Source organism: Ambystoma mexicanum, chromosome 6p (genome assembly GCF_040938575.1).
Source record: "Ambystoma mexicanum isolate Mex_15411 chromosome 6p, UKY_AmexF1_1, whole genome shotgun sequence".
Classification (NCBI taxonomy): Eukaryota; Metazoa; Chordata; class Amphibia; order Caudata; family Ambystomatidae; genus Ambystoma; species Ambystoma mexicanum.
In genome coordinates this window covers 653,999,091-654,022,134 of record NC_090935.1, presented here as the reverse complement: position 1 = coordinate 654,022,134, position 23,044 = coordinate 653,999,091, and the positions used below count along the sequence as shown (strand labels likewise).

General features: G+C 45.6%; 1 protein-coding gene across 5 annotated transcripts in view; it reads left to right on the top strand.

The window, feature by feature from the left end:
- Positions 1–23,044, top strand: part of BDP1 (BDP1 general transcription factor IIIB subunit) — a 2,223,165-nt gene that overhangs the window by 2,018,067 nt on the left and 182,054 nt on the right. The window contains exon 38 of one of the 5 annotated variants that reach the window (XM_069627522.1): positions 10,983–11,258. The exons of the other annotated variants lie outside the window; for them this stretch is intronic. Coding sequence (XP_069483623.1) covers positions 10,983–11,169 — 187 coding nt within the window. The 3' untranslated portion in view covers positions 11,170–11,258. Of the gene's footprint in view, positions 1–10,982; positions 11,259–23,044 lie in introns of those variants that run through there. 5 annotated transcript variants of the gene reach the window in all.

Sequence of the window (23,044 nt, the reverse complement as noted above, 5' to 3'; positions counted from 1 at the left end):
CTCCCCTGGTATAAACGATCATATACCTGAGGTAGGAAGATTCCAATCCTGGTACGAGGCGGGACTCGAAAGGGTAGGGCAACTCCAGCAGAAGGACAAATTCATTACTCTTCCAGACTTAACTGAAGCCCTAGGAATAGGTCCATTATCCACCTTCCAATACATCCAGATAAAAGGAGTCCTCACAAAATCTGCATGGAAAGAAAAACTGCAGAGAGAACTCACCCCATTCGAGCAACTCTTGGATTCTAAGTCTGAAATGAAGGGTTTGATATCGGCTATGTAGAAAGAACTTATCGAAGCAGGCACCGGGTCCACAGAACATCTTAGAAGCAGATGGGGGAGGGACTTAGGAGAGGAGATAGACCCAGAACAATGGGAAATATATGCAAAAACGCGTCCAAGACGTCCTTATCCAGCCAATACAAATCACACGCCATCAAACTCTACACAGATGGCAATACGACCCACTCAAATTGTCCAAGATGTTTCAGACTCTGAGCCCGAGATGTTGGCGAGAATGTGGAGAAACTGCCGACTATTGGCACATGTGGTGGAGCTGCCCACGCATTAAAGTATTCTGGGAGGAAGTCCTGGCATGGATTAAAGACATAGATGGCATACAAAGAGACGTTGATCCACGTTTGGCTCTCTTCGGAATGGAAAAAAATGAGGATGAGTGGTCTAGACTCGGGGGGGGTCTTGCCCCACACCTACTACTAGCAGCCCGTGCACTCCTTGTAACAAAATGGAAATCCAAAAAGGTTCCAATTAAGAAGGAATGGATCAATTTGTCAAAACATTAACACAATGGAATTGATCACGGCATCCCTGCATAACAAAGCATCGCAATGCGAGACCTTATGGTCGGACTTTCGAAACAAACACCTCTCCGACACGACGGACTCCCAACCCGAAGACGCTACAGGATCTTAATTGAACTAAGAATCCCAAAAACTCTTAATACAGGACAGTTATGACCCAAGAATCAAGGAAACCTCACAATAGTGAACCGAACATTACTTGCTATGAACATGTCAACAGAGAAATGATGCCGCAATGATGTCTGCCCAACCATTGGGGGGGGGGGTGTGATTGGAAGATGTTATACTGATTGTTACTACTAGAGATCGGAAACGAACACAAGAACGATCAAATGTATAATGAGACTTTAGTTTTGTTCTGTTAATGTAACCATATGCTAACAGAGCTGTAACAATTGAAACGCTTAAATCTGTTCATTTTTTGTTTCTATTTTTATTTTTGTTTCAAAATCAATAAAACCAAATAAAAAAAAAATTGATTTCGCAGGCGCTTTCTGTATACGTGGGGGAAATGTGCTAATCACTCTCCCTCTGGTATGGGGTTACTCTGTAGGCAACCTTGTGCTGTATTTATGCCATTTATCAGAACGCAGAAATTCCTACAAGCCTGCTGTATCAGAATATCAAGCATTTTAGAACTTTCATTGTGTGACTGGATGAATTTGTATCCCTTGATCCAGTTTTTGTATTGCATTCTTAGTTGTTTCGATTTGATCTCCTCTATGCAATCCCCCAATTCCAGCCATTTCTCTTATGCACCAGACAAAGAGGTCACACAGGTCCATCTTGTTTACTCCAGGCTGGGTCAGGTGGATGTGGTACCCTGAAGTTCTAGACATGTAATTTTGTCGACTTTGATAACTCACACTAAAAGCTGACTTACCCTCACAGTGACGCTCAACCTTAACTTTTAGCTGTAGAGAGGTTGAGGTATAGCTAATTGGACCTGTTTGATGTCCTTACTTCATGAAGACCTTCAAGTTGATCTTGACTGTAGGTGGAATAGGTTTTCCAGCTGCTGTTAGGATAAAGGTTCTACTCAACCTTCTCCTTGATTTATTTCTTTCTTTCCTTCGCCCAGAATGACATTCAGATTGGCATGGTCAAATGCAATTTTGCTACTTATAGCAGTCTTCAAGAGGCCAGCAGAACAGGCCTTTTCTTTCCTATACCCACTGTTATGCAGTTCTTTTTAAAGGCATGGTCTAGTAAAATGTTTTATTGTCCCTACCGGTCGGCCATGTTTTTTCGAGCCTAAGTGGCTCGATTTTAGAAAACTTTCCTATGGACCTTACCCGAGTTTTCGTCCATTAAACGCACGCGAAAACAGGCACCAGGGAGCCGCCATTTTGTGATAATCCTATCGCTTGCCGCATCGCCCTGGCTGACCTGCTTCTGCGGCACTATATCAATTCCCCCGCCCCTGAGCCTGTCATCAGCAGACTCGTACCGCCCATTTCCCAATGCCAAAGCACGTCTTGTGTCAACATCCGCTGCGCTTCAGCTAATGACGTGTCGCCATGGAAATGGCAGGACGCCTCTTTCCTCAATAAGTATAAACAGACCGTTTCAAAACACACAGCAGCAGATTTTCGATTCCATTACTCTCTCTGTGTTACTTTGAGTATTTTGTGACTCGTTTCTGTGCTCTGGTCAGCTACCTTCGCCGCTTATAGCCCGTGTGAACACCTGTACCATCTCGGTAAATTATTTTACTTTGTTTACCACACAATCGCTACAATAATGCCCTACATGTACGAGCCCGAGTATACCGAGGAGGAACTACTGGAAAGGGAAGCACGTGAAAACGATGGGGATTCGGACGGCAGTTGGCAGGACGAATCAACAGATGAAGAGCCTGGGCCTAGTCGCATGGACGGCGTCTCCACCTGGTGCACATGCAATCGGTGCAAGCTAATGCCAACCGAGGAGGAGAACTGCTGATGCCGAGAAAACTCGGGATGCCTGGCCTACGTTTCGGAAGGCGAGCCACGACCGCAATGCATCACCGAGCTGCCAGACTTCAGGGCAGCCTGCCTCACACGGGCCTTGTTGAGAATAATGATGGTGCTTATGCACGAACTTCGCGCAACTGTTCGTCCTCGTAATCCGAGTAAGTATACTCTGCTTGTCATGCAACTCCTATGTCATGTTCTTCTACTATATCCAAAATTACATCTACATATCATTGTAACGCATGTAAGTCGTTCAATAGTGTGCATTGTCTAGTTAGCATTTGCCCGTGCAGAATGCGATTAGTTACAAGAATTGTCATTGACAACAAACGTTTATTAAACTTACCTTGGTCATTTAAAAACAGTTTTTCATTCCTTTTCACAGGTGGTACAGGCTGGTGGCCTATCGTTCCTTTACATGGTGGCTCCATGGGAGGCTTGGACACCGCGTTCGAAGAGTGATACCCGCCTGTGCCGTTCGTGCCATTAGAGAAACGTTCCCGAGTGACAACGGTCAATACAGGGGATTTTCTCTCGCTGTGCTGCAACCTGACCTGTATAATCTTTAAAGTCTTGTATTTTTGTGTCATGAAAATAAGATACAAAATAAAACACCACATATATTTTAACAACGGTTGTTTCGATTTTTTTAAATGAATCAAGTGTGTCTCCATTCAAGGATGGACGTCGGACATCTGTGCTCCAAATGGGTGAAGGTCTGGTCGCTGTGAAGCAGGGTGGTCACTATCTATCTAAGCTAACATAACATATTCTCGATAATGCATGCACTAAATAACACTTGTTCAAAGTCTTTCAGTAGGTTATGTCTCTATAAAAGTCACACATATATCTATACTAACAATTACCATTGGATTATACAGGCCTTAGGGTCTTGACCACTATAATACACCGGTTGAAGTGTGAGTCTGTGCTCACAAGAATCTCCGGTATGTGGCATTTGTTATTGATAAGCAACAATATACTATCAAAGGCGGTTCGCGCCAGTGGATGAGCGCTGGCATGGGGGGCTGTCAGGGGCGCGAAAGGCCAAGGTGCCAAACTGCATGTACACTTCAAAAGGTATCCCACGCCAAGGGGCCATCGGTCACATGGCCTCCTCAGACCCCATGTCTCCAGCCAGGCCTCCCCTTGAAGCAGACCGCCCCCCTGCAATCCACATAAGTGTGTCTCCATTCAGCTGTCTTCCTGTGCCTTATCTGCACGCCCCAGGCCCATCCATCCCACCCCCTCTATCAAAGGTGGTTCGCACCCGGGGATGCGCGCGGTCAGGGGCGCGAAAGGCCAAGGTGCCAAACTGCATGTACACTTCAAAACGTATCCCATGCCAAGGGGCCATTGCTCACACGGCCTCCTCAGACCCCGTGTCTCCAGCCAGGCCTCCCCTTGAAGCAGGCCGCCCCCCTGCAATCCACATAAGTGTGTCTCCATTCAGCAGTCTTCCTGTGCCTTATCTGCACGCCCCAGGCCCATCTATCCCACCCCCTCTATCAAAGGCGGTTCACACCCGGGGATGAGCGCTGGCATGGGGGGCTGTCACGGGCGCAAACGGCCAAGGTGCCAAACAGCATGTACACTTCAAAAGGTATCCCACGCCCAGGGGCCATCGCTCACATGGCCTCCTCAGACCCCGTGTCTCCAGCCAGGCCTCCCCTTCAAGCAGGCCGCCCCCCTAAGACCACGACATGCATACGTCATTCATTCACACACACCCCTGTTTCTAATACTTTATAAACCACTTGATATGTCTCATGAGAACATCTTTGTGCTTTGCAAGTCAACTCATGAACGTGCTACCTGGCAACCACTGAGATCTACGCTAATCTGCTCGTCGTCGTGCTATCTGTGAACTTCTGTAACCGCTTAGAGCAAACCCATTAGTGGGCTACCTGTGGCCACCCACCTATTCTCCTGCAACATACTGCTCTGCTTGCTGAATTCAACTGTTTGTTGGTCAAGGTAAGTCCATGTATCCTAGTCATATTTCGCAGATTTTTAAATTTCTATCTATTTGCGAGTAGAGTACACAATAGTGTTATGTTCATTGGTCTCATTGCTATTGACTTGAGTTTCCATTGCTATGCTATTAATAGATCTATTTATTTTCATCTGTGTCTATTGTCATCGAATTGCATCCTTCTGGGGTCCAGTCTATAATGTAAGCATGTTTCCTTCTCGTGCAAGACAGAACATCCAAGGGACGAGTCACATGTTCAGATTTTAGTCACATCATTTATACATTTGTGCAATTTATGCAAATACTAAGCCGCACATAATGAACTGGTATAGTTCCTGCGACCAAAACAAACCTTGCATTGATCATTGTATGATTCATTTACTTTTGTATCAAATCTTTATTCTTGAAGATTGTATAATAATGTTGATATTTACTTTTCAGATTTATCAACAATTCCTGCCTGTTCGATTAGCGGTTGCCCTTCGAAGACCCATGTGAAATCTGAAGGCACTACAATGCATGTATTCCCGAAAACTGTTGATCGAATAAGAGGATGGGTCAGACATTGCGGATATCCACTGGATGAGCTGGAAAGTAGAGTCCAACAAGTCTTACAGGACAAGAGGGGTGATCGATACCGCATCTGCAGCCGGCACTTTTCCTTGGACATGTACACAACATCTTGGGTAACAAAGAAGAATAAACGGCGAACGACACGCGTATTGCTCAAACGCTATTCCCACTCTATTCGTCCACATTCCGCCACCGGTGAGTCAAGTGTCCGGATTTAGCTTTAGGCCTTGCGGTAGTGTGTAGGTAGCCGAATGGATTAATTGATATTGTAGGTGTTCTATCCCTTGTAATAATTTCGATATTGATATGAGTGTATAGTTTTTTGAATAATGACATTTATCAATATATTCTTTTTCGATTTCATAACCCACAAACGCAATGTATATATATGGGAACAGGGAACTGTGCTGTATTGAGCATTTTTCAAGTATTCTGTTGCCTTACATGGCTATTTTTAATATTGGCATTTCATTATCAATCATGAATTTACCTTTACAACTTCTTGACTATCCCTTGAATCTGAAGCAAGAACATTCTACATCCTTGACGTGGTCGCAGTTATCAACCACTTCTAGCACGTATCGGGTAATCTTACTAGGCTAATCCGCTACAGACTTGTTTTATGCATGTCAAGTAATAGTTTTATTCTATCATGTAATTATTTTACCAAATGTTTGGTTAGTGCTTTCCAATTGATATACACCTTAGTTATCGTCCACTGGTGTTTGTTTTCAGTTATAATTAGTGTTATCCATACTAATGCAAGTACTGTCTTTCAGGGAGATGCTGAAGCGTCCGCCACATCTACAACATTTCTAGATGTTCTTCAACAGCAGGAGGTATGGATACTGACAGCTCCATCGAGCGTCATCATCAGAGCTGGAATTCTTGTCGTTTGATTTTTCTACACAATGTTTCATTCATGGTTAGCCGTTGATATGTACCTGTGCTGTCGACCCCAGGTGTGTGTTATGTTTTCACTATTGTAATCCTCACTAATGCAAGTACTATGTTTCAGGCAGTTGATGGAGCGTCAACCCCTGCACTTGATGCAGAGCCTGACATTCAAGTAATTCCAGGGGAAGTGGAAGCGGGACCATACGTATACGAATCGGCGCAACAGCTTTCGGAAGTGCGCAATACATTTGCAACATCCATAGATATTCTTCAGCAGCATGAGGTATGGATACTGACAGCTCCATCATGCGTGATTATATAACGGGATTCCATTTGCTATACTTTCTTCCCTATTAACGCAAGTGCTGTGTTTCAGGGGGACGACGAAGCTTCCACTACAATCACAACATCCAATTTAGATGATGCAGATGTAAATAAATCGGAGAAATAAGTCGATGAAATGTGATCATATTTAGATTTTCCTTGATTCTTTTAGACAATGCATCATTTGTGGTTATCTCTTTATATGTACCTGTGCGTTCGACCCCAAGTGTGTTATGTTTCCAATATTGAAAACCATACTAATGCAAGTACTGTGTTTCAGGGTGACGACGGAGCTTCCACTACAATCACAACATCCCATTTTGATGATGCAGATGTAAAGGAATCGGAGAAATAAGTCTATGAAATCTGCATACTTATATTTTCCTTGATTGTTTTAGACAATGCATCATTTGTGGTCATCTCTTTATATGTACCTGTGCCGTCGACCCCAAGTGTGTGTTATGTTTCCAATATTGAAAACCATACTAATGCAAGAACTGTGTTTCAGGGAGATGCTGATGCCTCCAATACAACCCTTCATGGCAGTCCATGCAGAGCCAGAGGTATGGATACTGACAGCTCCATCGAAATAGATCATCACGGGTCGAATACTTGTCGTTTGATTGTTGCACACAATGTTTAAATCGTGTTTGGCTATTGAGATGTACCTGTGTGTTCGTCCTCACGTGTGTTTTATGCTAACAATATTTTGATACATAGTAATGAAAGTACTATGTTTCAGGGAGACGATGGAGCCTCATTCCCTGCTGTCTATGCGGATACAGAAAATATAGTCGTTGCAGCACAAGAGTAAGGGAGGACATGCGGAAACGAATCGGAGCTACAGCGTGCAGATGTTGAAGGTCGAGTCAAAAAAGTTGCAAAGAAAAAAAACAAAAAAAGGTAAGTTACAAACAGTTCATAATTTTACAAAAATGTTTGTGCTGGGGACCATTTTATGTTTTTTTCCAGTCAATTGGACTACACTTTATCTTGTGTTTAAACTGAACATCACTTTTCCAATTTCTCCTCCAGTTACCCGTGGGTGTCAGAACTATACATACACAGACAGTGAAGCGAATGAGAGATGTTGCCTGCCAGACCATGTACACAATGGAGGAACTATTAATTGAGGCGAGGCGTGTTCAGGCTCGAGATGCTCATGTCCAATGGCCAGAACATGAATTAACTGTGTTTGGAGAATACAGCAAAGTTGCATTGGACCATTGCTACAGTGCGACCGCACCACCACAAGAAGATGTTATTGAATGTATTGAAGATAGCTCTGAAGTAGTTGCAGATCAATTCACACAATCTACACCCGCCAAAAATTTGCCACCCAAAAACCTGTCGACATTGTTGTGTTCTCCCATCAATGTTGAAGTAATAGATGTCGAAATGACAGAGAATGAACCAGCCGCAGCATCCATAGACGCATCAGAACTTGATATCAGCGATATTACTTTCCAATGTGTTGAAATCTCCACAACGTCACAGGCCGAAACAACGTTGACGCAGGATGACAGTCTAATGAAAGAGAGCAAATACATTGTATTCGACAGTTGTTTGATGGAAATTATAAGTGTGCTGAAATGTGTGCATTCCGTTAGAGGGAAAGTATGTGGGAAGCCATTGATTAATGTGACTCGTCAAATAAAAGGCAATAACGTCAAAATAAATGCCGCCTGTAGATTAAATCATAGGTTCTCATGGTCTGCACAAACGATGCTGGGGAAAATGCCAGCAGGCAATCTACTGTGTGCAGCTGCATCACTTTTTAGTGGCTCCAGTTTTAGAAAGTTAGAGGCTTTCTTTCAGTTTGTGGGACTCCATTTCATTTCTAAATCGCTGTACTACATATACCAACGTGATTATCTGTTTCCGGCCATTGGTGATGCTTGGAAAATTGAACAATTGTCTCTAGCAAGTACATTCGAAGGCAAACGATTCAGGCTAGCCGGCGATGGACAGTGCGACAGCCCTGGATTTTCTGCCAAGTACTACACCTACCACTTTCAGGACATGGATAGTAAGAAAATTGTGAGTTCGGTGGTCGTGCAGGTAATACAATGTACATCGTCAGTGGCCATGGAGAAACTAGGATTTATAAAATCAGTGGAATATCTACAATTAAAGGGAATGCACATCGACCTCATAGCCACGGACAGACACGTTTAAATTGCCAAGACAATGAGAGAGCAGTTCCCACATATTAATCATCAATTTGATGTATGGCATCTTGCTAAATCAATCAATAAGAAAATCTCGGCTGCAGGAAAAAAAAGGTTTTGAAAGAATTTTGCAGTGGTCCCATTCTATCACCAACCATCTTTGGTGGAGCTCAAAAACTTGTCAAGGGTCAGTGGAAATACTACTTGAAAAATGGCGGTCACTGATGCACCACTGTACCAACGTTCACCGCTGGACAGAAAATCAACATTTCCACCAATGTGAACATGGCCCTTTGTCCCCAGAGGAGGCACAGAAGAAGTGGTTGATTCCATCTTCACCGACACACAAAGCCATTGAGAAGATTGTTTTCGACAAAACTCTATCCTCTATCAAGAGATTTGAGAGGACTGACAGAATTCTGTCACACAGGAGATTTGGAGGTGTTCCACAATATGTGCCTAAAGTACAGGCCAAAGCGCTTGCGTTTTAGCTTTCGGGGCATGAAACATCGCACTCTACTAGCGGTCTTGGCCCATAACAGCAATGTCGGACGTGAACAATCTAGGACTAGGGGTAAAGTAAGGATGCCTCGCTACACTAAGGTGTTTTCAAAACGAAGTAAGCAATGGGTGATCAAACCTGTCTATGATGAAATGCAGTTCGACTTTGTGAAAGGCCTTATTGTTGCTGTGTTAGAGAAGCACAGATATGGAATTTTGGACGTTTCTGTGCAGAGCAGTGATCCATTGCCACCGAACATTGCGACTGTGCCATGCCCACCCGAAGCACAGCTGGTTGTGAAGTACAAATCCCGGTTTAAATAATTGCAAAACGATTGTCTTTTTGTAAATAAATGTTATTGTACAGTGTACCTGTAACCCTAACCCCTACCTTCACCATCATGGATGGCGAACAAGCTGGGTGTCATCTTTGAATTCTCTCTATTCACCTCATATATGTGTATGTATATATTTTTCTCATGTCATCTCATGTAAATGTAAATGCTGCGCAGTGTTGCACACTGTTAACGGAGGGGAGGCCTGAGTATTGCAAATAATAAAACAAACAAACAATAAATCTCACTTTTAACTCGACTCCTGTGGTACTTTATACTTTCCCTGACCTTCTGCCAAAAATTAAATGTCTCCATTTGGGCTGCAAAGCTCGCAGACAACGGGGACAAAATTGGGGGACTTAGAACGTGCCAAGCGGGCCGTGGCATTTGGGAGAGAAGCCAGTTCGCATTTACACATTGAGGCGCACTACATAGAGGGATTCTAAACTTCAAGTTCTCACAGATGCCTTTACTACGTGATGTTGCAAATAAAGAATGCGAAGGACAGCGGCTTTGATTTTCAGCTCGCGCCCAGATGAGGCCCACAAGTCGCACTGGAAGTATAAGGGTCTATTGTTTTTTGACCTTGAGACAGGGACCATGCCGAAAGAACTACATTTGAAGGGGGTGCGCAATAACGTAAGAGACGATAAGGCAGAAAATTCAGAAACTAGACCGAGTTTCATTTTAGTTCAGTATACGAAAAATCGTTGTCTAGAGCACGGTCCGTTTTACAGACTGCATTACGAAGAGACACAATGGAAATTTCAAATATAATGTGAGTAAATCTTTACACGCTTTTATACCGGAATGAAGATTTAATGATGGATGCATGCATGAATGAATGAAGAGCTAGGAAAAGCAAGGAAAACGTGTTCGTAGTGGGCACATGGGCATGCAGGTCCACTGGTCTCACCGATCTCGGTCCTTGGCCCAGCCACTTTTCCCTGCACTACGGGACTGTCTCTGTATCCTTCAGCCCCTTCTCCCAACATGTACCTTGCACTTACCACCAGCTGGCCCTATTATTTATCTTGTATTCGACTAACCATGTACAGCACTTTTACCCCCTCTGCCCCCTTCCCCATGCGCGATCAGAAAGACACCTGGCCTAGTAGGATTGTTGTCTGTCTGCCCTTGTTCCCCACCTGCCTCGTCGCGCCTTGAAATGCTTGAGTATAGGCGCGTTACAAATGCCATATCATATATCATATCATTCCTCACGCATGTAGACTAACTGTCGTTTATCATTGTGTGTTGGCCTCGATTTATTTAGTTACTTTTCGCATTGATTTTAGAGCCGAACATACTCCATTGAACTATCCTTGCAAGCAAATAGTTTCTGATCGGCTGTAATAAATAAAATGAGTAATATTAATGAAGATCGGCTGGTGAGACTAATTATAATTTTTTGGTTTTCATAACAGGTATTTGCTCCCCTTCTGCTACTGCCATTGGTTTGAGACACCAGCAGACGGTTTCTTCGTGAGACACCTGCAGCTTCGTGTGAACCACTGGAGCACACTGACAATTTTATGGGACGATCGCCAAGGGCCCACATGCCCTTACGCTGTACTAGTGGCTAGAAGCAACATAACCTTTACGATGGACTAGTGCCTAGTTGATGGAACAGCCTTGCGGTTCACCGTGCTTCCAAAGTGCTTCTTTTAACGAAAAGCAACACCCTGTGTACCATTGCGGATACAGATAAAAGAAAATAAATGGCTTTCGGAGTTCATATGGCAATTGCTGAATATTCTCTAAACATTTAATGTCAAATAAATGTACTTTACCAAATGTACCGTGTTGCTGTTTGATTTTAAAGTACAGTTTCATATTCCGAATTGTGGCGCACTGTGTTGTGAGATGGTCTGTTGGTTTCCGGGTTCTGTGTGAAGTCGCGTAGAAGACGACTGGGCGCGTTTGCCTACGCAGCACAGTAACGTCACGGAGAGAGGCGGGGAATGTGAATGTTTTGATAATGTCAGGCTCAGGGGCGGGGGAATTGATTTAGTGCCGCAAAAGCAGGTCAGCCAGGGCGATGCGGCAAGTGATAGGATTATCACAAAATGGCGGCTCCCTGGTGCCTGTTTTCGCGTGCGTTTAATGGACGAAAACTCGGGTAAGGTCCATAGGAAAGTTTTCTAAAATCAAGCCACTTAGGCTTACAAAAACATGGCCGACCCGTAGGGACAATAAAAATGTTTACTAGACCATGCCTTTAAGGTTTTATATTTTTTCTCCATACTAGTTTGCTTTTCCATGTGAGATTTTAATTTGTGTATTACCTGCTTGATTGTGGCTCCTTTTGAGCCCACACACTCTTGTCCATCTGCTAGCTCTCTTATAAAGGGATTTTCTGGTTGCATTTGCTTAACAAGTGTGCTCCAGGCTTTGTCATTAAATCTCCTCTCATTTTGAGGGACAAGTCGACTGAGGTGCAGGCACACTTTACTACCGAAGGTTGTGAGAGAGTTTCAGGTTCCTCAAAAGATTGATTGCCCAGTTTTATTTCTTCTTCCCCTAAAAGTGGAGGAGGGATACCATCATTTGGCCCCCAAGAGGGTCCCATGTTTTTACTTCTCTCGGATGAGTTTTCTGTAAGGATGACCTCTCCATCAGCCTTGCTCATGCTATGTGGGTAGGGCGTTAACAGATTATTAAATCAGATCATATCAAGTACAACCATGAATGTACATTCATTCAGTCTCCTAAATTACATGACTTCATAATTTCATTAATTTTGTTAGTTTCATTTGCGTCTTCGAGTATGAATACAAATCTGACACGAGTGCCCACTCAGTCACGTTTACAACTAGAACATAGGGAAAGTCCATTTTGGGATCTAGTAAATTGTGCAAAGATGCAATTTTAAAGTTAGGCAAAGCAACGGACATCACAAAAGCTAATTTGAGCTCCGGGCATTGTTCCCAACCTTAGGATGGCCTTTCAGATGTTAAAGGCTAGGTGCATAGTTTTGTGTATGGGTTTCAAACAATAAAGCCAGAAAGAATTGGTCTTTATGTTGTTGCAATCAGACACAAAGGGGCTATTCATCTTTACATATAGGGGTCTATGCTCCCTACATTCTGTCAGGATGTGCTGTGCTGTCTCAAATTTGCCCGTAACTCCACATGATCGACAGATTCTCTTTTCTTTCGGGATGCCTAGTTCTGGACCAGTGGTGGTTAATAATGGCAGTATGCTGATTCGCAGCAGGAGAAAAAACCTGCACGGCTTAGGCGAATTGGACAGTTTAATGTAGCCTTTGACGGGCATAAAACTATGTGCCAGTGAGTTAATAACTGGACGGAAGCTGCTTAGTGCAGTAAGGTGGATATAATTAGCACACCAGTCCCATTGCGCCAACTTGACACTTGATTTCTTGGACAGTACATTCTTATTATTTGGCATTTATGTATCATATATATCATTGGAATGATTTCAAAGCGTTTGTAGGATGTCCAGGTCAGTCAAGAGAGCAGGGTAGAATACAGTGCTTGGGTGCACTTGGTACGTATGCAGCCGGTGCGATTTGCGTGATGGTGGCTGCATCCTAACATTAGGAGTGAAGGTAGTGAGAGATCAGTCAAATGTGTGCAGTCAGGCGGTTGGTCTCAGACTGCATTCTAGTGGCATTAGGCCTGTGTAGGAAGTTTGTGTGCAGCTAGGCTGATTTTCTTTTGTGGGGTATATCTGCGTTCTAGCAGGTTGTTGAGGTGTTCTTCTAGAATTGTTCGTATGTGTGCAGTTCGGCGAAATGATTGTGGGGTATAGCTACATTTTATAGTTTGTTGGTGTAAAGTGGAGAGTGAGCATAGTGGTGGGAGTGGTGAGTGTCGGGAGTGGATGGTGTACTCTTTGGAGCCCACTAGACCTGTTTTTTTTTTTGTGGGTCAGGATGAGCTGGACGTGATCGTTCTCCTGTTTCGTGGTAGAGGTACCCATGGTTTACGGAAAAGGCCAGGTTTTTAGAGCTTTACGGAAGGCCATGTAGTCTTGGGTGTGTCGAATGTGAGGAGGGAGTCAGTTCTACAGAGTTGGAGGCAGGGATGAGTAGGCAGACCCTCCAATTCTGGTTCAATTGGAAGCTGGAATCACTAGTAAGAGGGCAGTGCTTGACCTTAAGGTGCATGATGGGTGGTAGGGTATAATCTTCTCTTGTAGATTTGCTGAGCCAGTTTTGTGCACTGCTCGGTGGGTAATGCATAGAATTTTGAAAGTGGGAAGGGTGCGGAGAGTGGGGGAGATGTGATCTCTGTGTCCCAGTGCAAGGAGGAGTCTGGCAGCAGCATTTTGTGCTCTTTGGAGTTTAAGTTGATATCCCGGGTTACCCAGATATAAGGAGTTGGCATAGTCCAGTCTCGACATAACAGTGGACATAATAGCGGCAAGTCTGTTGGGGTAGGTGAGGTACGAAAAAATTTGCCTTGGGAGCTTGAGGTGGTAGCGACAGGATTTTGATACATTATTGATCTGATGGGATAGGGTTAGTCCTGAGTCCATAGTGCAGCCAAGGTTTTTGACTACTTCGGAAGTAGGGAGCGGGGTGCCATGGGAGTGGGAGGGCCAAGTGAGTGTTTGCGGGAGAAGGGCAGAGTTGCCGCTCACCCGATCTCAGTTTTATCAGGATTCAGAAGGAGGTGGTTTCTTGTCATCCATTGATCAATGTCTTTGAGGCAAGCTTCAAGGTCGGGTCGTGGGTTGAGGCTTGTTTTGGGAAATCTCAGGATAACTTGGGTATTGTCCGCGTAGTTGTAGCAGGTGACGTGTGCGCGGATAATCCCTGGTAGCGTGGTTACAGAGGTTGAAAAGGAGAGCAGAGAGGCAGGCGCCTTATGGTACTCCGGTGTTCACGGTGTGCGCAGTTGAGAGAAAAGGGGAGAGGAAAGAGGTTTGTTTCCTATTGTTGAGGAATGAGGCAATCCATTTGATTTGAGTGCTGAGCCTTAGATTCCAAGGGAGTGCAGTCAGTTGAGGAGGATATAATGGTTAACGGTGTCAAAGGCGGCTGACAAATCAAGGAGAATCAGAGCTGCGGAGCCCTCCCGAGACTGCCGAGACCTTGAGATCATACCAGATTGAGATCAAAGTGGTTTCTTTTCCATGGTGCCGCCTGAAGCCTGATTGAGTGGGGTCGAATAGGTTGTTGGTTTTCTACAAAGTGGTTGAGCTGAGAGTACGCAGCCCAGTCAATGAGTTTTGCCAAGAATCGGGTGTTGGAAATTGGCCTATAGTTCTTGGGCTCGACGGGGTCAAGGGATGCATTTTTCAGAAGTGGTTTGGCATGCGCTATTTTAAAGACCTCTGGAAAGATAACAGGTGTGAGGGAGTTATTTATTATGGACTTGCTGCTGCCGGACGGTAGATCAAGGAACTAGTTACTCGAGATGGGGTTGAAAGAGTCGAAGAATGGTATTTTGGTGGTCGGAGCAGAGAGTTGTGAGGAGGAGGTGTTGGGCAGGGGGTGAGGGTGGAAAGTTTGGTGTTAATGGTTGCCTTAGCTGTTTTGTAGAAATGAAGGGAGAGGGCGTCGCAGAGCATATGCGTTGGCGTGGTCGGGGTAGACGTGCAGGAGGGTTTCTCTTTGCTTTGCTGCTGTTGCGACAATTAATGATTCGGTTATTGTAATAGGCCCTTTTTGCCTTTTGGATTTCAGATTCATAATTGCGGTGGTGGTGAGCGAATATAGATCTGCTGGGAGGGGATTTAGATGTTCTCCATTTGCGTTCAAGTAAGTTGTTTTTGCTTTTGAAGGTCTTCAAGTGGGGCGTGAACCATTTGGGGGACGGTCCTTTGTGAGAGGCTGCGGGGCGTGAGGGGTTGAGAGGAAGTAGTGATTTGTTGAGCCAGGAGTTAAAGGATTCAGTAGTTAATGGTCCATCTGAGGTCGGTGGTGCTGGGAGACCGCAGTAGAGCTTCAGCTAGATCAGGGAGTACCTTGACTTTGTTCCAGCATTTGTGATCGTGTGTGTAGGCAGGGTCGGTCTTGGGTGGAGGTGGTGGAGTGAAGACAGAGATTGGGATGGCAGAGTGGTCTGTCTAGATGTGCGGTTTAGGGCTAGCTACAGAGATGAGGTCATCAGAGCTGAAGATTGTATCAATGGTCTGACCTCCAGAGTGAGTTGGACCTGTGGGGTGTCGGGAGAAGTTGAGTGCTTCTAGACTGTCGACCAAGGTTTGTGTCATGGATTTGTTTGGCATGTCAAACCAGATTTTGAAGTCTCCCAGTAGTGTGGGTGTTGGGTGGATTACCTGAATGGTAGCTAGTGAGTCACAGAGATTGTTGGCAAAGTGTCTGTCATATCCGAGGGATCTATATATGAGTAGGAAGCTGTGAGTGCCTGATGGCAGTAGAGAGAATTTTACTAGAAGGGGATTCACAGTTAGCGTTGCAAGGTTGACTTTCCTATAGTGTCAAAACTTGGAAGGATCAGGGAGTCGGAAGTCTTACCAGGTGGTAATTGTCCCAACAGGGTGAGGAGGGGACAGATTGGTGACTTACAAGCTTTTAGAAATAGTAAGTTTTTTCTTTTCCGTGCCATAGATGCCAAGGACATAAGTCCCAGCACTAGGCAGATGATTTCAACCAGTGCTCCAGGGCCTAGTCCAAGCATTTTCCTCCAAAATCTACCCTCTAAGACATTAAGCCAGGAGAGGTCCTTCGTGCTAATAGCATCCAGTCCAGATAATAAAGATGTGCAAAAACATTGTTTATATAAGGTCAATATCCCATGAAATCTAAAGCCTGATGACCCCTTCGCACATCTATGTAGCATGTTCAGCTTTATCATTGCCTTCCTTTTCCTGGCCTCCACCAATTTGGCATAGTCAGTTTTGGTGGTGAATTCAACACCCTAGTATTTAAAACGGTAGACTTGCTCTATGACATTCCCATCAATAACCAGGGTTGGGGGCCTTAACGCGGTTGTGGGAGAAGAACATGACCTTGGTTTTCTCATATTCAATATTCAGTCATGTTCATTAGAGAATCTTAGCAGTGCTTCCATTTATCTTTTGAGGCCGGCAAAGGTATGGTCGAACAAGATCAAGTCGTCTGCATATGAGAGACAATTGACCTTGAACAATATCCTTGGTGGACAATTGTGCACCTTCTCACGCTTTACACCAAGGCCCTGTACAGTGGAACAACAAAATACAAAATAACATTTAACAATGAGAGCAAAATTTACATCTTGAATCATTCAACAAAACAGTGCAAAGAGCAATTAACTTAGGTGGGGGGGTGGAAAGGGGAGAGGGAAGAGGTGGGGGGGAGTAGGAGATGGACAGGGCAAGGGAGAATGGAAAGGGAAAAGAGGAGTAGGAGAGGGGGGAGAGGAATCAGATGAGGGTAAGAAGAGGGGGGTGGGGGAAGTGAAGAGGGCAGAGGAGAAATTTTCAAGGAGGAGAATGGAGGATTTAAGGGAAGTGCGAAATGAGGTGAAGGTTGTGGTAGAGCAGATTGTAAGAGGGAGCGAGTTCCAATGCAGGGGTGCAAGGAGTTGGAATGAGCGGAAACGAGAGGAAGCGCAAGGGGAAGGAGGAACAGTGAGAAGGAAATGGTCAGCGGAGCAAAGGGAGCGGGAGGGGGGAGTAGAAGGAGAGGAGGGAGGAGAGATGGGGAGGAGCAAGACCATGGAGGGATTTGAAGACAAGGCAGAGAAAGTAGAACTTTAGTTGTGAGTGGAAAGGTAGCCAGCCAAGGTGAGAGAGCGAGGAAGAGTTGGAGTCACGGGAGGTAAGGAGACAAAGGGTACGGACAGCAGAGTGGTATATGGATTTTAGAGGGGCAAGCTGAGATGCGTGAAGTCCAAAGATTAGAGACGAGCAGTAGAAGAGGCGGGAAAAGATGAGAGAGGAAATTGGGAGTTTGGTGGCGTGGAATGTGAGGGAGGGACTGATTTTGCATATATTGTAGAGGTGGTATCGGCAGGAGCGGGAGGTGAGTGAAATGTGTTGTGAGAAGGAGAGAGAGTAGTCAAAGAGTACGCCTAGATTACGAGCTTGGGGGGGGGGAGATAGGGAGATTGGAGGGAGGAAAGTTCATGAAAGGAGGAGGGGAGGGAGGGGGAAGAGAGTTAGAGGGGAAGAAAAGGACTTTGGTTTTATCGGTGTTAAGAGAGAGAAAGCGGGAGGACATCCAGGACATCCAGTTCTTGATGGCAGTGAGACAGGAGGAGAGTTTAAGGTGGAGGTCAGGCGAGAAGGAGGAGAAAGAAAGAAAGAGTTGAGTATCGTCAGCATAAAAGTGGTGAGAAATGCCAAACGAAGAGCTGACGGGGGCAATGAGAGAGGTGATAAGAGAGAAAAGGAAAGGACCAAGTACAGAGCCTTGAGGAACACCGTAGATAAGAGGGAAGGAAGGAGAGGATTGGCCTCCCTACGATACAGCACAGGAACGGGAGGAGAGGTAGGAGGATAGCCATTTTAGAACAGGGCAGTTAAACCCGAAGGAGGAAAGAGTATGGAGCAGGAGTGGGTGATCGACAGTGTCAAAAGCTGCGGAGAGATCAAGTAGAATAAGGATAGAGGATTGCTTAGCATGTCGAGCAGAGAGGAGTGAGTTAAGGATAGAGGTGAGAGCAGTTTCAGTGGAATGTTTGGGACGGAAGTCAGATTGGAAGGGAGGAAGGAGAGAGGAAGAAGTAACAAAGGATGAGAGTTGAGAGTAGGCAAGGCGTTCAAGAAGCTTAGAGAGGAAAGGTAGAAGAGAAATAGGTCTGTAGTTGGCAGTGAGCAGTGGATCAGCAGAGGGCTTCTTTAGAATAGGAATAATCGTTGCTTGTTTGAACGCAGAGGGAAAGATTGATGAGGAGAGGCAAGAGTTGAAGAAGGTGGTAAGGTAAGGGATATGAAGAGGGTAGATCTTGGGGATAAGAACGGAGGGGAGAGGGTCAGAGGGGGCGGACGTGGGGTGGGCTTTGGAAAGAAGGGAGGAGACTTCAGAAGGGGAAACAGGAGAGAAGATGGACATAGTAGAAGCAGGAGGAGAGGGGGGAGGAGGAGAAGGGGAGCCAGAAAGGGAGTTAATTTTTTGCCGGAGAGTGAGGATTTTGGAGGAGAAGTTGTTGGCAAAGTCAGAAGGAGAGAGTGTGGAATTGGTTGAGGGATCAGGAGTAGTAGGAGAGAGAAGACGGGAGAGAGTTTGGAAAATCCGACGAGGGTGGGAGGCTTGAGACTGGAGAAGGTTAGAGTAGTAGGAGGATTTGGCTGCTGCAAGACAGGAGTTGTAAAGTGAATGGTAAGAAAAGTAAGAGGTTTGATTAGATAGCGAGGGAGATTTAAGCCAGAGTCTCTCTAACCGCCGGAGATGGCGCCGCATAGAAGAGAGATGGGAGGTAAGCCAGGGTTCAGAAGGCTTCAGAGTAGGACGAAAGAGAGAAGGAGGGTAGAGTTGATCTAGGGCAGTGGAGATGGAAGAGGAAAGGGAAGAGAGAGCATCATCCGCAGAGAGTAGAGCAAAGTCATGGGGAGATGGAAGAGAAGCTGAACAGGTGTCAGAAAAGAGGGTAGCATCGAAGTCCCGAAGGTCACGACGCGAGTAAATTGGAGGGGAGGGATTAGCAGTAGTGGAGTGTGAGAGAGGGGATAGGGAGAATGAGAGTAAGGCATGGTCTGAGAGAGAAACAGGAAGAGAAGAGACCGGGGAGGAGGGGTATGAGGAATTGAAGATGAGGTCAAGAGTGGAGCCAGAGGAGTGAGTGGGGGAAGATTGAGGGGGAGGAGGAAGATGGATATTAAAGTCACCAAGTACAGTAAGAGGAGAGGGGGGGGGGGAGATAAGTGAGAGGAGGTGATCAAGGTCTTCATAGAAGGAAGAGAGTGGGCCAGGGGGGCGATAAATGATCAGGAAGGAGATAGGGTGAGGAGAGGAGAAAGACTTGTACAGGAATTTAAAGGAAGGGAAAGAGGGGAGAGTTGGAGAAGAGGAGGAGATATATTTGGGGTGGTACAGGAGACCAACGCCTCCACCACGGCCAGAGGGTGGGGGGTGTGAATGAAGGAAGAAGAAGAGGTTGAATGAAGGAAGAAGAAGAGGTTGTCAAGGAGGCGGGGACAGAGGTGTTGTGAGGGGGAATCCAGGTTTCAGTAAGACAGAAGAAATGAAGGTTGAGGCGAAAGAATAAATCAAGGGTAGCTGCAGTTTTATTACAGATGGGTCTGGCATTCCAGAGAGCAGTGTTCAAGAGGGCAGAGTGGTTGGTAGTGGGGGGTAAAGAAGGTTAGGGCGGTGAGTGAAGGAAGGAGGGTTACTGGAGGAGTAGGGGTGATGATGCTGAAGAGGATTGGGCATCTGGACTGGGAGGAGAGAGGAGAGAAGGGGGAAAGGGGAAGGTGGAAGGGTGGAGAGAGGGCGGGAGAGTGAGGCAGAAGGGGGTTATGGAGGATCGCATATCAATGGACGTGGAGAAGGACAAGTCCATTGGTATGCGATTGGTAAGAGCTGTAGTTGTAGGAATTAGGAATGTGTGAGGTAGAGACCAGTGTGACAGTTACAGAAGGGGGTGCGGTGGGCAATGTAGGTGGGGGGGGGGGGGGGGAGTGGAAAGTGACAGGAGGGGGTTACTTGGAATATTGGGGTAGTCCATGCACAGGATGGTGCTAAAGGTGGGCTCAGGGCCAGTGATGGTAGCTGAAAGCGTCAGAGGGATCAGGCACTAGAGACTGCAGTTGGAGGGGTCTAGGTGCTTGAGGCAGGAAAATGGGGTGGAAATATTGGGCTGCTCCCAGGTGGTAGCGGGACCAGTGTTGAGAGATGACCTGCAGGAACCCCTAGAGTCAGAGGGAGTAGGTACTCGCAGATGGGGTTGGAGGAGACCAGGCACATTGTTGAGCGAACCTTCAGGCGGGCCAGACTGTTGTAGGTGGCACCAGGGTAGTATGGAGGAATCCCAAGCTGATCCGACCCACAGGGACTGCAGGTTCACTGGTTGATAAGGTGGCTTAAGCTGGAAGCAGCGTTCAGTCCGACAGTACCTCTACCTCACAGTACCTCACAGTGCCGGGTGAACCGAGGACTGTGGGAGCAGAGGTGGAGCAGGAGAATGAGGCAGGCTGGGACCACACTGCAATTCATGCGCTGCAATTCAGCTAAGTATATGTTGAATAGTAGGGGGGTGGGGCAGTGAGCATCCCTGTTTTACACCAAGGTTTGTGTTAATTGGGGCCGTTACCATACTCCTACTATCAAGCCTCACCTGTACCGAAGTATTTTCATGCAAGCCCATAGTTGCCAGCAATATATCCCGCGGGCAGCCCAGACAATTCATTTTATCCCACAACTCTCTCCCATTTACTGTATCGGAGGCTGCCCGCAAGTCTATAATGGCAACATATAAACCAGGCTGCCCCTTTGTATTGGCCCTTCGGTCAAGTAATCGAGGAGCCACAGACAGTGGGATGTTCCCAAGCCTGCTCTGAATCCCATTTGAAAATTACTCAATAGGGCTATTGTCTCCACCCAATGGGATAGTTTGTCAAGTATTAGGGAGGCAAACATTTTCCCAGTCGAATCTAACATGTCTAAAGAGTCTGAAGTTGTTCGGGCATGTTCTAGGCCTTTCTTATGTATGGGAACAAGTATCGATCTGTGGCAGGACTCTGGGATCAATCCCTCCTCGGACACCTGCTTAAATAGAAGATATGTGGTCTCCCCAACATACCCAATTTTTTTTATTATTACATTGGGAAGCCCGTTGGGGCCGGGGTCTCTTGAGTCTTTTAACATAGATATTTTTATCATGATCTCAGCATGCGTAAAGTTCAGAGTGAACCTCTCCCCAGACCAGGGTGGACCTCCCACAGGGGGGCATGGGTCATGAAAAACCTCACATACGTATCTGGTCCATTGCTGCTCACCAATAGCACAGATCTCACGGGTAGTAGCATGTGAATTAAAGGAACTCTGCAATTTCGACATGTTTCAGGAGTCTTTTGTCTTAGATACACTTACCAAGTATGGTCCCGCAAATGGTTTTGTCATATTGATATTTTTTAATGGTTTGGTTTAGGGTGTTAAAAGTGCAGTCTTTAATCCATTTCTCAATCTCGGCTTCTGGGGTACTAGCTCCCATAAGCGGTAAGTTTCCTGCTTGTTCTGAGAAATAAATAACGGCCTCATTAATACTCTTTTCCGTCCAGCGGATCATGTCCCCCCCTTTATTAATATCTAATTCCCCGACACCCCCTTGGTGGTGAGTCTCTAGGGAGCACTAGACCTTCAGAGTAAGAATTGTATGGCTGCTATATGTTTACAGAATTTCAAGCTTCCTAACCATCGGTACTGCCACAGAATTACAAAAGAAGTAATCGTGGGTAGAGCGTTATGTCCCTGATTTCCAGGTGGTTTTATCTGGCACATCGCCCACTTTCCTTCCATTCAACAAGTAACAGTCCCAATCGAGTAGTGCCAACCCAAGCATCTCCCTTTGCAGTTCTTTTGCCAGGATACCAAAGGGAGACCAGCTCTTTACATAGTCTGTTTCCAGTAATTCATTATGGCACCGGCAGGGATCATTGAAATCCCCTCCCACATAAATCTGGTCATGTTCATTAGCATTTTTTCTGTCGCAGATCATGCTTACTATACAATCAGTAACATCATCAGTTTTTGATGTGCCAGGAGGATCGTGTACGTTGAAGATATTAATAGCGTTGCCAATGTTCGTTGTGCTCACTCTAACGGCCATTACATATGGGTGCTCGGTGCAGGTCTTGGGTCTTACTGCATTCAGGTGGTTTTTAACACCAATTATGTGTCCTCAATAAGGGCTGCCACTCGGCCCTTTATTGGCCAGTGTTTGGAAAATTTGGTAGCTGTCAAATAGGATATCTGTGAGCAGCCAGACTTCCTGAAGCCGAATGATATTGCTTTGTGTGATCAATTCCACAGATTCCCCTGGCTCAATCAAATGGGTGAAACCTTGTGTATTCGAGGAGGAAATGGCTGAATCTCCATCTTCCTGAGTAATATCATTGTTTTGTTCCAGCCAGTTCAAAATACCCAGAATATTGGTTTGTAGGGCACAGTTGGAGTTTACGCCCGTGCCCTTATTTCCTAGTGATTTAATTTCATCCTTTAGCAGATTAAGGTCTTCATTTTGTGAAGGGGGAGTAAGGCAACGCTCCTCAACAGTGTCGAGTTCATAGCCAAGATTAGCTTATTGGTTTGTATGTGCGCTGATCAGCTGCGCTGTCTCGCTCGTACTGCAGTGAATTCTGCTGAACTGACACTTTGGGTTCCTGATTGATTCGATAAAGTCGCCGTCTCTGGAATCTAAAATCCTTAAAGGAAGTATTTTCCAAGTCGGGGACAAAAAATCAGTTCGATTAATAGGAGGGTTAGCCTTAGATTTACCCTGGTTTTTATTTTATTTTTAATGGTAATCATTAAAGGAGGAAGGGGGGTAAGTGTAGGGGCTCCTGCAACGCAGCCTCAAGGGTGCTGTCAGAGACAAGATTGTGGCCTGGTTCTTTTTCTGAGAGC